This window comes from Alosa pseudoharengus, unplaced genomic scaffold, assembly GCF_046254945.1.
Source record: "Alosa pseudoharengus isolate Yale_2024_CS ecotype anadromous, Long Island Sound unplaced genomic scaffold, YU_APseudo_1.1 YU_APseudo_1.1_scf_5, whole genome shotgun sequence".
Classification (NCBI taxonomy): Eukaryota; Metazoa; Chordata; class Actinopteri; order Clupeiformes; family Clupeidae; genus Alosa; species Alosa pseudoharengus.
Window position 1 is genome coordinate 24,085,274 of NW_027468837.1, and position 16,799 is coordinate 24,102,072.

At 40.6% G+C, this 16,799-nt stretch overlaps 1 protein-coding gene across 1 annotated transcript; it reads right to left on the reverse strand.

The window, feature by feature from the left end:
• Positions 1 to 15,994, reverse strand: LOC143104038 (cytochrome P450 2F2-like). The gene is made up of 9 exons (XM_076267950.1): positions 15,778 to 15,994; positions 4,304 to 4,466; positions 3,926 to 4,078; positions 3,602 to 3,762; positions 3,254 to 3,427; positions 2,854 to 2,992; positions 2,494 to 2,681; positions 2,062 to 2,203; positions 1 to 1,258 (listed from the first exon to the last, which is right to left on the reverse strand). The coding sequence occupies exons 1-9, from the start codon at positions 15,937 to 15,939 to the stop codon at positions 1,065 to 1,067; spliced, it is 1,476 nt and encodes a 491-aa protein (XP_076124065.1). The 5' UTR covers positions 15,940 to 15,994; the 3' UTR covers positions 1 to 1,064.
• Between the last annotated feature and the right edge of the window lie 805 nt (positions 15,995 to 16,799).

A 16,799-nucleotide genomic window follows, 5' to 3' on the forward strand; every position in this document is an offset into this window, starting at 1 on the left:
AATAGATATTATGATTATGATGATATGCAGACACCCAATGGGCCTGCCTGGCATAGCGCCACCACCTGGCCAAGCAGGAAAATGTGCCAGAAATGGGTAATGTTTTTATTGGTTGATCTGAAACTTTACAAAATATTGGATATCATTATTGTGATGATATTCACATGTGTAATTCACATGCCTAATATAGCGCCACCATCTGGCCAAAAAGTGTATCAGAAATGTTCTTTGCTTAAAATGAATAATCTAAAATTTCTCAGGTTAATATATATTATGATTATGATGACACACAATGGGCCTTGTATTGCGCCCCCACCTGGCCAAGCAAATAAATGTGCCAGAAAATAACATGCAAAAACAAATAGCACCCACATCAAATATGTACATTTTACAAATGCACCACATCGGTGCTTTGTTGGATTCTGAAATGTCACAGGTTGCGGCCCGCAGGTGCTCGGTCCCGCCATTGCCGCTTGCGGCTATATTTAATATTGTTACCCAGTTTTTTTTTGTGACAGGTACTTAACAAGAGTGTAATAACAACCATCAAAAGCCCTACAAAACAATCCCACCCCCCACACCCCTTTATGAACCTTGGAACCATGGCTGGCAATATTGCCCATCCAGTGTCAGCAGCCCAAAGACTTGCTGTTGCTTCCCCTTTTGACTTATACAGTCCTGCCAAAATGACTTATATGTAATATGTACTTGTGTATGTAATAATGATAATAACAATATGTTCTCATACTATTCAAATAATAATATCCATAATGTGTCAAATATTCATGTATCCTATGTTTCATACAGCTGGGGTCAAACTGACCCCAAGGAACATCAATGTACAAAATATGTGTACAGGACATTGAAAACAAATTATTGTACACATTTCATGCTAACTCTGTTGTACCCTTCAATGGAGGAAGTCATGAAACATGAAGCAAAAAAAATTGACCCCAAGCATAACATGAGGGTTAAAAATGCATGACAGATTACTAGGTTGACTTTTAATACTTGACTTATTCCACTCTGATTACTTTGCATTACATTGCATCATTCAAAGTGCCTTAATTGGCCGTAATTGTCCTCGGCTTCACCACCATCTTGTATGGTTTGGGGGCTTGAGTGACCCCAAACACTGGGGTGAAGTCTGGCTCTCCTGCATCCTCTGGCCAGATAAACTGGAAACGGCGCAGCAGTGTCACCAGGATCAGGAAGAGCTCCATGCGGGCCAATCCCTCCCCAAGACAAGTCCGGGGTCCTAGAACACATCAAAGCATGGATAAATGAATGATGCAAGGCAGTATAAACATTAGGGTTGTCAAAATAACTGATTAATTTCGATTAATTAATTTGAGAAAAATTAACTGATTAAAAATAATAACACAGATTAATCCATTCCATATGACATTTGACCCCGAGCCATTGTAGTCAGTAACCATTAGACTGTAAAAAGAAGGAGAGAGAAGAAAATGTGCTGCCTAGATCATTGATTAGAACATTTATTTTTAAAAAACGGCCTGATGGTGTTGATTAAAATAAAGTCCTCTGCAATGTCTGCAGCAAGGAATTTGCATATCACTGGAGTTCATCAACTCTAAAGTCGCACATCAATGCAAAGAAATAGTGTTGACATTGAGGGGAGTGTTAATTTATTTTCATTGTGTCCCCTAGGTTATATGTGTGGCCTGAAATACCTTGTATATGAAAAAAAACTTCTTCCCGAAGCACTTTTGAATTTATTTCCTCAGCATATTAAGTCATATCATAGATTATTATGGCCATTATTAAAATAATAATAAAAGAGTTTTTGAACTTAATTAAGAGTTAATGTCACTAATGCTGATTATTCAATGATTAATTTGAATTTAAATATTTAAAATACTTTCACAGCAAATATTATATATGCGATTAATTTAGATTAATTAATCACAGAGTATGTAATCGATTTTAATCGATTGACAGCCCTAATAAACATACATTTCTTATAATTCAGAGCAACGTACTAGGCCTATCTTATCAACTATTATATAATTTTATATTCTGTAGCTGTTGTCAGCTTACCTATTGAGAAGGGCATGAAGGCAGGTGGCTTCTCAAACTCTCCCTGCTCGTTCAGGAAGTTGTTGGGGTTGAAACTGTGGGGGAACTTCCACTGTGTCTCCTCATGCAGCACAGATGACAGATTCTGGATGACAAGTGTACCCTACCCAGAGATGTGAGCCAAAGTCAGGACAAACATTGAACAGAAATTACATGCAGACTATTGCACTCTGTGTTCTAGAATATGATGAGCAACGAATAAAAGCCATATCAGATAGATGCAGACAATTATCCTATATGGGTGGTGTAAGTTAGCCTTGAAATATCTGCCTATAATTTAGCACAGACAGTCTGACAAAATATAAATAAATGTATATTCAATAAAGAGTAAATGTGGATATCACTTGATTTAATTGTTAGTCATGTTCATATTTAAGGCTTCAGATAACAGACCTTAGGTATCTGGTATCCCGTCAGCTCTGTGTCTTTAGTTGTGCAGTGGAACACACTCAGAGGAAGTGTGCTCGCAGCGCGTTGGGTTTCATGGACAACAGCCTGTGTGTAGGGCATTCTGTGTCTGTCCTCAAAGCAGAGCTGGTCTCTCCCTTCCAGGACCATATCAATCTCCTGCTGACACCTCTCTAGGAGCACAAATCCATTATTATATTAATTACCATTATGACATTTTTTTTTTTTACCATTTTAACCATTATAATCTTCTTCTATACTTATATTATTACACCTGAAAAGATACACATAGGTATAACAACTGAACTGCTCTCGAGATTAAATAAATATTGTTTTAGGACCAACCCTGGATATCTGGGTAAGCCATGAAATAGAGCACAGCAGCACGGATGGTGTTTGATGTGGTGTCAGTTCCAGCGAAGAGAAGGTCAAGCAACATGGTTAACATCTGACTGTCATCAAATGGAGCAGGGTCTTGACCCCTCTGATGCCAGAGAGAAACAGGAAAACCAATGAGCAGATGAGCCCAAGTCCAGACTTGAGAACGTTTCACATTTAAAGCTGCATTAGTTAGATCGCTGTTTGGATGATACTTGTCCCCTACAGTGCAAGTAGACCATGAAAGGGTGGAATCCTATGAAAAACTTTGATAGAAAAGATGAACCAGAGCTGCATGAATCGCTTAAAGACTCCAAACAATTTCCTAAAAAGTGACCTTGTGAGTATTATAGGCTTCAGAACTGACCTTGTCCACTTCATCTAGATAACCGTCTATGAGATCTCTTGGCTCATTAGGGGTGCGGGTGGCTCTGTGCTCATTCACTATGTCCAGCACATGCATCTTGACTGTGTGGTAATCCCGGAGAGCACTTTGGAATGGCAAGGGTAGGTTTCTCAACAATGGCATAGTATCGTATATCTACAAACAACAAAAACATTAAAAAAACATTACATTAAAAATTATCTTTTCGTCTTTAATATTATTTGGCTTATTATTATTATCATTTATTTACCCCCCTGAGAAAACTGACTTTGCGGTATATCATTTAAAGACATGCACTACATTGAGAGAGGTTAATAGACAATGCTTTACCATGCCCCATGGTCCATTGGCAATCTTTGAATTGTCTGCCATCATTTTAATCATAGCTTGGAAGAACTCATGGTCATATTCATATCGAGACCCAAACATGATGGAGCAGATGATGTCACATGAAGCATTGTGAAACAAAGTTTGAGGGTCAATTGTCTGACCTGGGGATGGAACAGAGTAGGTTGAATGGATACAGATGTTGGATGCAATGAATGAATGTTTTTCAGACTCACTGGCAGTGACAAAGTTTCCAATATCATGCTCTCTACACATTTTACGTAGTTCCAGATATACTTGTATACTGTACTAAGGTATGGTCATTACCTGCAACCTTTTCCAGGTGGGCGCAGATATACGAGACCTCTCCCAGAATCCTTTCCTCCATCGACTGCTTCCCCAGGCCAAAGTTCCTCATGGTTATCAGAGCAAAACGGCGATGCTCCTTCCAGCTACGACCGTAGTCAGCCATGATGATGCCTAATGAAGCATACATGGATTTTTAGTTGGCCTCGCAATGCTCTGTGACTTCTTACTTCTACAGCAGAAAAACTATTAGCAGACACCTAACTGGCCTTACCAGTTCTTCAAAGGTCTCTATAGCTCAAGTGGACACTTATGCTGCCACATTTTCAACTCTAGTTGCTTAATAGTTTCACTGGAATAAATTGCCACAGGTCATACAGTGACATGCTGTGGTTGTACCTTTGCCCTGGGTGAGGTGGCTCAGCAGAACTCCACCAGGTCTCCCAGCAAAGTCCAAAGCTTTGGTCAGCAGAGCTTCTCTCATGGCCTCCATGCCAGTTATGATCACAGCTGGCCTCCCTCCAAAGTAAAAACTGAACACTTTCCCATATCGATCAGAAAGCTGCAGGATTGCAGGAACAAAATGTTTTACTTACCGTATTTTATATTAACACATTTTTATTTAGTATTCTCAGGCATGTAGGCTACTTTGCAATATTAATATACAATGATCTCATAAATCATAATTTTTTTGGATGAATGCCTGTTACCAGTATTAGCTTATTTAGAATCTTGTTGAACATGCTGATATTGCTCATCAGGCTTACTTATTATATTGTAATACAATATAATATGTAATACAGGGTTCATACATATTTCACATTTATTGTAATACAATATAATATGCAATTATTACATACAGGTTCATACACATTTCCACCAGAGAATTTCCATGACTTTTCCATGATTTTTTGACAAATTTCCATGACCTTATATTCCCTAAAACATCACCTAGCCTACGAAAATAGAAATCCATTCTTTTGAATAGTCCTTGGGAAATTTGAATTCAAATTAATGTATTTCTAATACATACAAAATGTAGGCCAACACTGACACCAGCAGGCACATTAGGCTTCAGCCCTACATTACTGTAAGCAAAGTTGTGCATTTAGACAAATACCCGCCACACATTGAAATCCTGATTAATGTATAGCCTGATCAATTACTAATCAGCTCTTCATCAACTCTGTCGGTTCATCATGACCACGTTAGAGGTAGAGCAGATAGCTAACAAACGTTCAGAAAAAGTCCTGTTGGCAAATTTGAGGAAAAGTCAGTAAAGGGGCTATTTCACACAATTTGAGGGTGCTGAATTCAAATATTTTGTTTACCAAGCTCAATTTTGAGATTTAAGCTTGCTAATTAGCATAATTAGCATAATTCACATACTTTTTGGTTCATCAGATATCATAGGAATTGCAAAAAAAAGCATTAATATACTCTTTATGTATCAGATATGTTGTAGGATAGGACAGGAATTACCCCAATGACCCTCAAAGTAGCAAATGAAAATAAGCTAAAATTAAAATATGAATTGAAATAATAGCTAAAATTCAGTATGACATTTAGAAAAAAAATAGATTCCTTGATAATAAATTGATAGAATAGTAGGTGACTGCTCATTTTTCAGTAGAAAGTCTTTTGTCACTAACTATTATGAAGAGTCTTTAGGGCAAGGACAGTCAGTCTTTACAGAGGATTTACACTGTATTTTTTTTTTTTTACTGTAAAGGCGACTGTGCTTGCCTAGTTAAAACATCTCACTGGTGCTCTTTCATTCAAATTCCAGCCATGCAGAAAAATGGAAGAGTGTGCATGTTTGAGGAGTGCTGAAGAGTGCTATGGAGATTGCATTATTTGCAAAAAAATTAGACAAGATATCCTTTATAGTGCAACAAAAAGAAACATTCTCCAGTGCATCATTACTGCATATGTTGCTGAAAGGGAAGTGGACCTAGGACAAATCCTCAGCTATGAACTGATTAATGTCCCTGTACTGTAGCTATTGCAGATAGCGATGGTTATTTGTGAAGTGGAAATCCTCACTCAAGTGCTGTCTAGCAATGTGGAATTTCCAGTAGTGATCACTGCAAAAACTGGTCATTCAACACTGGTAATAGATGCTCAAGATCTAGTTATGTCTTTAGGACACCCATCTGACTGCAGCACATTTAAAGGAACCATATGTAAGATTGTGGCCAAAACTGGTACTGCAATCACTTTCAAAATACTGTAGAGCGGTGTATCCCCTCCCCCTGCCCCCTGACTCGAGGTTGCCAACCCGGATGCCGAAACACGACTGACTTCGTGATTAGTAGATAGGTAGAGGGTGGCACATCAGGCCAAAACACAACATGACATGACAAAACACAACATCAACATCAGTTGAGGGCTGTAACTTCACTTTTTAAATGACAATATCCTGGCCGGACTACTGTTGTCTGTGATATAAGTATTTGAAGTGAACATGATTTCTTAATGTCTAGTGACATATCAGGGCAATTTTATGATTAATTGAAATACATTTCTTACATACGGTTCCTTTAAGAAGTATGCAGGACAGTTTGTAAGAAACTTTTGTATTGTTATTTGGTATTTGTTATGTGGTAGCTAATGTTAACTATCAAAGAAATAGACCTAATGTAGAAATGCACACAGCTATTGCAACAGATAATGGTGTAGGCCTATTTGACCTGAGTGGTTGAAACATACTTATTAATACACTGGGAGCAAAGACTATCTTCACTTATTTCCCTTTGCAACTGTCAAAGAAATCCCAGAAACACGGGAAGGCCTAGGGTAGCCTACATCAGATCAGGCGCGCCTGCAGGTGTACGTCCGTACGCACTGTGCGTACCATCAAGCTACTCAACAACAGAAAATTTCCCTTGTGTGTGTGTATTCACACCAAATTGGCCTACCATACCTTCCCGACTATGCACAGTATCCCTTAAGCTGCATGCCATTAGGCTATTTACCATTTTCTATTACGTAAAGTTAGTGAACACGTTATCTGTGGTGTACTTCCATTAACGGGACGGCTGCACACGTTCAAAAGGCTTTACTAATAAAATGACGGTCACAGCACATACATGTATGTTCCATACAACGTGTGATCTTGAGCTTGCGCAGTACACATCAACTCAAACTACGGTAAGCCTATCAGATCAAACCAATGTGTCAATACACCACATTACCTCCCCTTTTAGTTTAAAGGTAACTTAAAATATTGCTCCAACTTTAAAGTACACTTCTACAGTTAACAGTTATCATTATGACTATGAATCAACATTACACACGACTCAATTAACTTTACTGAATGCTGCTAACTCCTTTAGTTACTTACAGTTTTTCTCAGTCGCTTTGGTGCTTTTCTCATCACTATTAACATTTGCACAGCAGTTAGTGTATTTCTCAAAACAATTAGTGCAAACTGCAAAACCTAGTGGATGACCTGCAAAAGCACGTCACTTGCTCAAAATGGATAGTCCATTCCTCAAAAGCAAGTATTTATGTCAATGAAACTGTCAGTGTCATCAAAATGAGAAGTCTTGACACCATCGTTTATGAACAAGATAGTCAAATGGCTTTGTCATGTTTTCATTATGACAGTTCTCTCAGTGTTTTCTAATGCAAAAAAAAGGTCAGAACTCGGTGACACTACCTGAACATGCTCAAGACAGCACTATACAGTACTTGTACAGCCATTTGAAAACTACAGTAAAGTTACACATTGCTGTATAATGTATAAAGGAGTAAGTGAGTACATTTTTACAGAATTTGACAGAATTTGATAACTAGTTCAACAATTTTGTATGTAATGACTCAAGCAATGAAATGAAGACTATTAGTTTTATTGGGAACGACTATTCAGCATCCATAAGTATAGTTCATTTTGACTGACATGACATAAGCAAATGATAATGTTAAAAAACAGCAGAGAATTGTATGAAAGGAACTGATACATGTCCAAAAGCATTTGCAATTTGTTCAGAGGAAGGAAAAATTGCTACTATGATGTGCACAAATGACTAAATGTTGTGGAGGTTGAACTAATAGTTATGAGAATTTTCATTCTGATCTGAAAAAAGCACCAAAGCGACTGAGAAAAACTGTAAACTGTGAACCTGTAATAAACTAAGATCAACAAACAGTCTCTCATTGGCTCTCAGCACCATGTTCAGTCTTGGTAACGCTGTGGTTTCACCAGTTCTAATGCTGAGGGTCCTGCTCTGGAACAATCCTCTAACAGCTCCGGCAGTTGAGTTGCTTCCTCATTAGACCCTTGATCTGGAGTTTCTGGAGAGTAGCGAGGTCTCAGCTGGTCTCCGTGGCGTCGGTACACTTGGTCAGTTGTTTCGCCTTGCACCCTGTATGACACCGGCCCAGTCTGCTGTTTTACTACTCCTGGAATCTACCTTGGAGTTTCTCCTGCTGTGTTGCGCAAATAAACATGTTCATCCGCATCAAACTGTCTATCAGCAGCTCGTTTGTCATGTTCTTCCTTCTGCCGAAACTGCTTCCTCCTCACTGTTTCTTGGATGCTTGGTTTCAGGAAGTCCAATCTAGTTCGCACATGTCTCTTCAAGAACAAGTCGGCAGGTGACTCTCCAGTTGTGCTGTTGGGAGTCGTGCGATAGCGCAGCAGAAAGTGAGAAACTTTGTCCTCTATGCTTAGATCTTCTCTTGACAGCTTTTTCATGCCAGTTTTAAATGTTGAGACATATCTTTCTGCTAAGCCATTTGTGGCTGGGTGTCTTGGAGCACCTGTTGTGTGGATAATTCCATTTCTCCTTACAAACTGCTGGAACTCATCAGATGTAAAAGTAGATGCGTTGTCCGAGACTATTTGTTCTGGAACTCCATACGATGCAAACAATCTCTTCAATCTTGTGATGGTTGCTGTGGAAGTTATTTGGGTCATTTTGTACACTTCCAACCATTTTGAATATGCGTCGACTATGATCATGAACATATTGCCCATGAACGGCCCTGCAAAGTCAATGTGAAGTCTTTTCCACACATCCCCAGGGAACTCCCAGGGGTGTAGCGGGACATGGCGTGGCATGCGTTGCTCTAGCTGGCACGTCTCACACTCTTTGCAGACATTTTCTATGCTCATGTCGATTTTAGGCCACCAAACATATTGCCGTGCGATTGCCTTCATCTTTACAATGCCAGGGTGCCCACTGTGGATCTCTTTTAGCACTGATGTTCTCAGCTTTGCCGGTGTAATTACTCTTGTGCCCCATAGAACACACCCTTGCTCAACAGATAGCTCATCTCTTTTTCGGTTATACACTTTCAGTTCATCAGGAATTTCTTTTGGCCATCCTTCCATGATGTACCTGTACAACTTTGAAAGCTCTTTGTCGGTCCTTGTGGCCTTGGCAATCTGTCCTGCTCTCAGGGGCACACCTTCTAGGTGCTCACATATAAGTGCATCAATGTAGGCCGACTTTGTTTCCGTCCCAGCATCCTTGGTCTCCGACAGTGGCACACGTGATAGCCCGTCAGCGTTGCCATGCTTTTCTGACTGGCAGTAAACAATGTGGTAATCATACGCAGACAGTATGATGGCCCACCTCTGGATACGTGCTGCTGCCATTGTGGGGAGCCCTTTGTGCTCTCCAAACAATGTCAATAGAGGCCTATGATCTGTGATCAAATTGAACTGTCGTCCCCACAGATATTGGTGAAACTTTTTCACGCCATACACTAGGCTCAACGCCTCTTTCTCTATCTGTGAATACTTTTTCTCCGCTGGGGACAGCGTTCTAGAAGCATAAGCTATCGGATGCTCTTCCCCATTTGGTGTTGTGTGCTGAATCACTGCTCCAATTCCATAAGCAGACGCGTCACATGCAAGGGTAAGTGGCAGGTTTGGATCATAGTGCACTAACACTTTGTCACTTGTCAATAGTTCTTTACATTTGTTAAATGAATCCTGCTCAGCTTTGCTCCATCTCCAGGTGGTTTGGTCTTTTAAGAGTCTGTAGAGTGGTGCCAGCACTGTGCTCTGCTGTGGCACAAAACGGCCATAGTAGTTCACCAACCCTAGGAAGGCTCGTAGCTCTTTGACATTTGTGGGAGCTGGTGCATCATGTATAGCTCTCACCTTGTCATTAGATGGATACACTCCCTTGCCATCTAGCACATGGCCCAGATATTCAATTTGGGTCCTGCCAAACTCACACTTGGACTTGTTCACTCTCAGCCCGTTTTCTTGTAACTGCTGTAGAACTCTGTCTAAGTTCCTTAGATGTTCAGACTCGTCTTTTCCCATCACAAGGAGATCATCCAGGTAAACGACCACGTTGAGGTCCTTCATCTGGTTCTCCATGATTCTCTGAAAGATACTGACCGCAGAGTTTACACCAAAACAGAGGCGATTGTACACAAACAAACCCTTGTGAGGGTTGATTGTTGTGTACTTTTTTGAATCTTCATCAAGGGGTACTTGTTGGTAAGCTGAGGCGAGGTCTATTTTTGAAAACAACTTTCCACCACTGAGTGTCGCCAGCACCTCTTCAATGCGTGGTAGCGGGTATATATCAGTGTTGGTAGCCTGGTTCACTGTTACCTTGTAGTCACCACACAAACGGATAGCACCATCCCGCTTGATTACAGGGACTACTGGAGCGGCCCACTCGCTATGCTTTACTGGGGAAATGATATTCTCCTTCTCCAGCCTTCTTAGCTCGTCCTCCACTCGAACTTTCATTGCAAAAGGCATGGGGCGGGCTTTATGGAATCTAGGAGTGGCATTGTTTTTTACTGAAATTGTTGCCTTAATGTCCTTTAACGTTCCCAGTTCATCTTTGAACACACAGCTGTACTTTCCCAGGACTTCCGGGATTGACTTGGGTGAGGGCAGTTTTGTGTTTTCACTAACATTCTTAATCATTTTCCAGTCTAATTTTATTTTTTCAAGCCAGTTCCTGCCGCAAAGCGAAGGTCCATTTCCTTTAACTACAATTAGTGGCAAGTCAGCGGACTGATTTTCATAACTCACTCTGGCTAGGAACTGTCCTTTTACTGGAATAGCTTGGCCAGTGTACGTCTTCAACGTGACATGGCTGCCCTCTAGTGGCACATGTGCAAATGACTTTTTGTACACAGCCTCTGAAATAATGCTAATGGCGGCTCCCGTGTCTATTTCCATTCGAATATTTTCTTCATTTACTTCAAAGTTGACTTTGAATGCCTTTCTGTCCGTTTCACTTACACTAAGCACCGCTTCCGCTTCATCAGCATGAACATAGCCTGTGACGTTTTGTTTGCTTTTTCTCTGTTTTCCTCTCTTCCCGTGCGTTGGCTCACTAGCCCTGCACGCTTTCTGGATATGCCCAAGCTTATCACATTTATAGCATTTACTGTTCCTAAAGTAGCATTCACTGGCACCATGATTCTTGCCTTTACATCTGTAGCACTCCGCCTGTGCTGAGTGAAAATGTTTCTGTTTCTGGTTTACCTTGTGAACAGAAACGCCAGGTTCGTCGCTTCGCCTCAATTGTTGTGCATCTCGATGAGCCGTTTCCATGTTGAGTGCAATCGCAAGGGCTCTCGCAAAAGTCAGTCCATCCATTGAGAGTAATTTGCGCTGACTGGCTTCACTGTAGATTCCACTGACAAAGCCATCGCGCAGAGCCTCATCCAACTTCTCCCCGAAATCACACCGCACAGCTAACTGCTTCAGCTCGGCAGCAAAATGAGTCACTGTTTAGTCACTTTTCTGAACACATTTCCGAAACCTGAAGCGTTCGGCTATGACCAACGGTTTGGGCTCATAGTACCCTGTGAGTATTCCCACAATCTCATCAAAGGTTTTGTCTTTCGGCTTCTCTGGCTGAACCAAGTTTCGCAAAAGACTGTATGTCGAAGCACCCACAGCACTTAATAAAGTTGCTACCTGCTTGTCGTCTCCAACGTCATGCGCTATGAAAAAGAGCTCCATGCGCTCCACGTAGGCCGACCACTGTTCATGTTCAGGCTTGAACTCGTCAGGTCTAGCAAAGTTAGCCATCTTCACTCACTTCACTGCTCACTACAGTAAAATCCACTTTGCCTCGTCGCCAATTATGTGGTGTACTTCCATTAACGGGACGGCTGCACACGTTCAAAAGGCTTTACTAATAAAATGACAGTCACAGCACATACATATATGTTCCATACAACGTGTGATCTTGAGCTTGCGCAGTACACATCAACTCAAACTACGGTAAGCCTATCAGATCAAACCAATGTGTCAATACACCACATTATCAAAATTAACGTGCACGCATTTTGTTTGAGCAGGAGAGAGAATACGCACGCAGACACGCAATAGGCTACTTGTTGTTTTCTTTTACTCGGCTATCTATATATGGTTATCAGCACACAATGTTGAGCTAATTCACTAACTCAATACTCGTCAATGGATATCACAAGTTTAAACAACGAAAACAAAGGACAGCGGCAGCAAAGCAGCAAACCAGCAAAAGGCAGCAAAGCAGCAAAGCAGCAAACCGTTACGGTACCGATCCACTTGCACGACACTTCTTTTTGTCGTGTCGCATTCCACTCTAGTCCTATGGGTGACGTCAAGCGACTTTAACGCGCCCGCAAAGCATTCCGGGAAGGCAACGCTGCATTTGAAATAATGTCGCGCGTCAAAAAGCTGGCCGATGCCCAGCTTTATGCAAATTAATCAGTTGAACGCGAGGCGACTCTCCAATGAAAGGACGAGTTTGTAGGTCCTTTGTTCTACCACAACGGTGCCTGTGAAACTTTGGTTCCGCTTACAAGACAAATAATGTTCTTGAACGATCTCTTCCACGACCACCTAGTAGTCCATAAAACAAACGAAACTAGGATTTGGATGAATATAACTGTTGGTGTTTCTGGTGAGGATTTGAGATTGCTTTGAGTAGTTTAAATAAAACAAGATTTCGAAATGGCTTGCATAGTTTGTTTAGGCTATTAATGTGTTGTATACTGTTAAGTACATGCCTAAAATTGTGGTCCATTTGTGGAAAAACACTTAAGATACGTTAAAACGAACTGAATATGAGCTGGTAACTGACATTTTAAACGAAACGCCCACACACGACTGAACGAGGGGAGGCAGCACGACACCATGCGTATGTCGGGTCGTGCAAGTGGATCGGTACCGTTACGGTACCGATCCACTTGCACGACACTTCTTTTTGTCGTGTCGCATTCCACTCTAGTCCTATGGGTGACGTCAAGCGACTTTAACGCGCCCACAAAGCATTCCGGGAAGGCAGCGCTGCATTTGAAATAATGTCGCGCGTCAAAAAGCTGGCCGATGCCCAGCTTTATGCAAATGAATCCGTTGAACGCGAGGCGACTCTCCAATGAAAGGATGAGTTTGTAGGTCCTTTGTTCTACCACAACGGTGCCTGTGAAACTTTGGTTCCGCTTACAAGACAAATAATGTTTTAACGATCACTTCCACGACCACCTAGTAGTCCATAAAACAAACGAAACTAGGATTTGGATGAATATATTGACTGTTTCTGCTGTTTCTGGTGAGGATTTGAGATTGATTTGAGTAGTTTAAATAAAACAAGATTTCGAAATGGCTTGCATAGTTTGTTTAGGCTATTAATGTGTTGTATACTACATGCCTAAAATTGTGGTCCATTTGTGGAAAAACACTTAAGATACGTTAAAACGAACTGAGTATGAGCTGGTAACTGACATTTTAAACCAAACGCCCACACACGACTGAACGAGGGGAGGCAGCGCGACACCATGCGTATGTCGGGTCGTGCAAGTGGATCGGTACCGTTAGACTGCACTAAAGCCAGACGTCACGTTACGCTGGAACAAAATAGAACAAAACTAGGTAACTTTAGCCTGTATAGGGCTGTATCAAGTTGTACAAATGAGTAGGTCATTGTAGACATTGTCGTTGTATTATTGCATGTGGATGTTATTATGCTATGCTTGTTATTTTGCTGACCGATGCACGGACCTAAAACGGACAAATGTTGTTCACGAGTGATTTTTTTTTTTTTTGCTGGGGGGGGCGGATATGAGTGTGCGTACCATAGCATTAATTCCTGCAGGCGCCCCTGCATCAGATGGCCTTAAGATTAGGCTCTTCTGCATAGCATTCAGTGATTTGCATGCAGTAATTTCAACACTGACCTTGATCTAGTCTACTTTGGCTATTTAATGGTAATTTATTGCCAAAACACCACACAATATAAATGAGCTATAACAACAATAAAGGACTTAATCACACACAAACTATTTTACTGACTACAAAAAATAATTAAGTAGGAAGTTTAGAAGTTTAAACCCCAGAATTGACCAAAAGTGCACCAAATTCAACACAAATGACTCAATACACTTGGAGGTGGCCTGCATCCTTTCTTTTCCAGATATTTTAGGATGTTTCAGTATCGAGTATCAAGATATTTATGGCAGGTATTGTATCGAAGTCATCATTTTGGTATCGTGACAACACTCTGCCAGAGCCACTCTGTTTTCTAGATGTCGAGGATTGGAGGCCTACCACCAACAAGTGATGCAGCTCAATGGCATATTAGAAGAGCACATTGTCAAGCTCTAGTATGCAAGCACACATACTAAATCCAGTGTTACTAGAAGTAAAATGTTTTTTACTTGTCGGTTGTTAGATGCAGTTCTGCATTAGGCTTATTCCCGCTATCTAAGTTCATATGTACTGTAGGATATATTCTGAGTTGAAGGTTAACTGTGCAACTTGTTATTGTGAAGAAATGCATTAAACACCACATGAGTGACTCACTATGTTAGCAATAAAAATATGGTTGTGTTTTGATTAGAATTTTCGAGTTTATTACATGTTAACTGTCATGTTCCCATTAAATACATTAATAAACTATAGTATGGGTTCTTTAATGCTCAAACACTTTTATTTGGTTTTAGTGATTAGGCCTTTTGAAATCAACCCAATTTAGGGAAAAATAAGCACAAAAAAAAAGCTATTTTATGTTAAAATGCTGATTATGCGGCATGAGCTCAGAATTGAGCTTGGTAAACAAAATATTCAGAATCAGCACCCTCAAATTAGGTAAGAAAGGTGGTTTACGTTTACCAACTTTTCCTTACCAACTTCGTTATAAGTTCTCTTCTGTGAAGCTGCTCTCCCTCTGTAGGCTTAATTGCATGTTTAATTCACGCAGCTTTGTAGCGCCGCACACACTGGCTAAATATGCTGAAGTAACAGGGCTGTAGCCTCCCAGGCTACCGCGAACGCAAAATGCCATCCTGCAAACCTGCGCCTAATTTGTTGGCACACTCGCTACTGACATGTTCCAACACATCCACGTTTCTGAATCTTCACCAAATTGACTCGGGAACAGTGAAAGAGATAGCTTTCCGCCCTCTCTCTACTCCCTTCCACTGTTTATGTGTTCTACGGCAATGGATAAAGCGAGTCGAATGAGTAAAGGGAGGACAGAGTAACTCCTTTTAGAAAAGGCCGATCTCTGGTCTCCGCGCAACAGACACAAGGAAGTATGCGACATGATCTGCTTTGAAACACGATACATTTCTCAGTTGAATTGCAATGGGTCACGCAAATTTCCATGACTTTTCCAAAACTTTCCATGACTTTTCCAAACCGTTTCCAGGCCTGGAAATTGCCATTTTGAAATTCCATAACTTTTCCAGGGTTTTTTTTAAAACGTACGAACCCTCATATACCACTAGTAATCCGGTTGATGTTGAACCACCTCTTTATTTGTGTATGGATATTACAAGGCAGTTAGCCTACTACCAAAACTAACAGTATCTAAAATTACATTGTATCTTAACCAGTCCATTTTGTAACCTTTAACTTGAATCCATTTTAAATAGTGGTTTTAGAAACATACCTTTTGCAAATCATTAACAGGATTCTCCAGATTCAGCTGATGCAGATTTCCAAATATGGGGATGGTTTGTGGGCCAGGGGGGAAGTGTTTCGGTCGGCGGGTGCGGATCAAAAACAGCAGCATGCAAAAACATACCCACAACAGAACCAGAGACACCACCATGGTGACTGTTGCCCCTCTGCACTGTGCTCCGTTTCACAGGGAGCCTCATAATATCGGCACTGAGGTCATGTCAGCCACATGGTGTTTCATTGGCTGAGATGCTATATCCCTGATTACATAATTGTTATTGGTTAACTAAACGTTTCTTGAGTATAGTAATGACCAAGCTGTACGCTTTTCATCAGATGTTATCAACTGCTTCAAAGAGGTCTAAATGGTGTTTTGTCCTTAGTAAAGGGATATAATGTTTGTTTTGTCCTCCTGAGGGGTACTTCACAAAACCTAGATAAGGGATTAAGCTGGGATTTTTAGGTTATCCTGGATGAATTTAGCCTTGACTTGTTTTCACAAAAGAGATGGCACATAAGTTACCATGGGGATTTATTCTCTGCACCTAGCCTGGTCCCGAAGTTAATTCTAATGGTAATTATGTCGTCTTATTGGTTCTGCTAGCTGTCATTCACATCAGACCTCCATGCTAATTTTTAAGGAGCTTTATTCCATTTATAAACTATTTGCTAAATGTATTTGCTCGCAAAACAAAACAGATTGTCTGCCTACTACAATATGGTTATTATTTTAATTGTGATAGCCTTATAATTATTAACATAGGTTATAGGTACTCATTGTTTGCTTATTTTATTGATAGACGTTTGATGAATAGCCTAGGGCCTAGGCTACTATAGTTGATTGGGAGTGGAGGGGCAAGTTTTCGAAGGTATTTTCAACTACAATATTAATATTGGTATATCATATATGTGCTGCTGTTTTACAGAAATAGCCATGATTCCCCATACCAAAAAGGACAACTTCACTTAATTGTTAGTCTATGTCATAAGCGTTGTTCCCTTTGTGTGAAT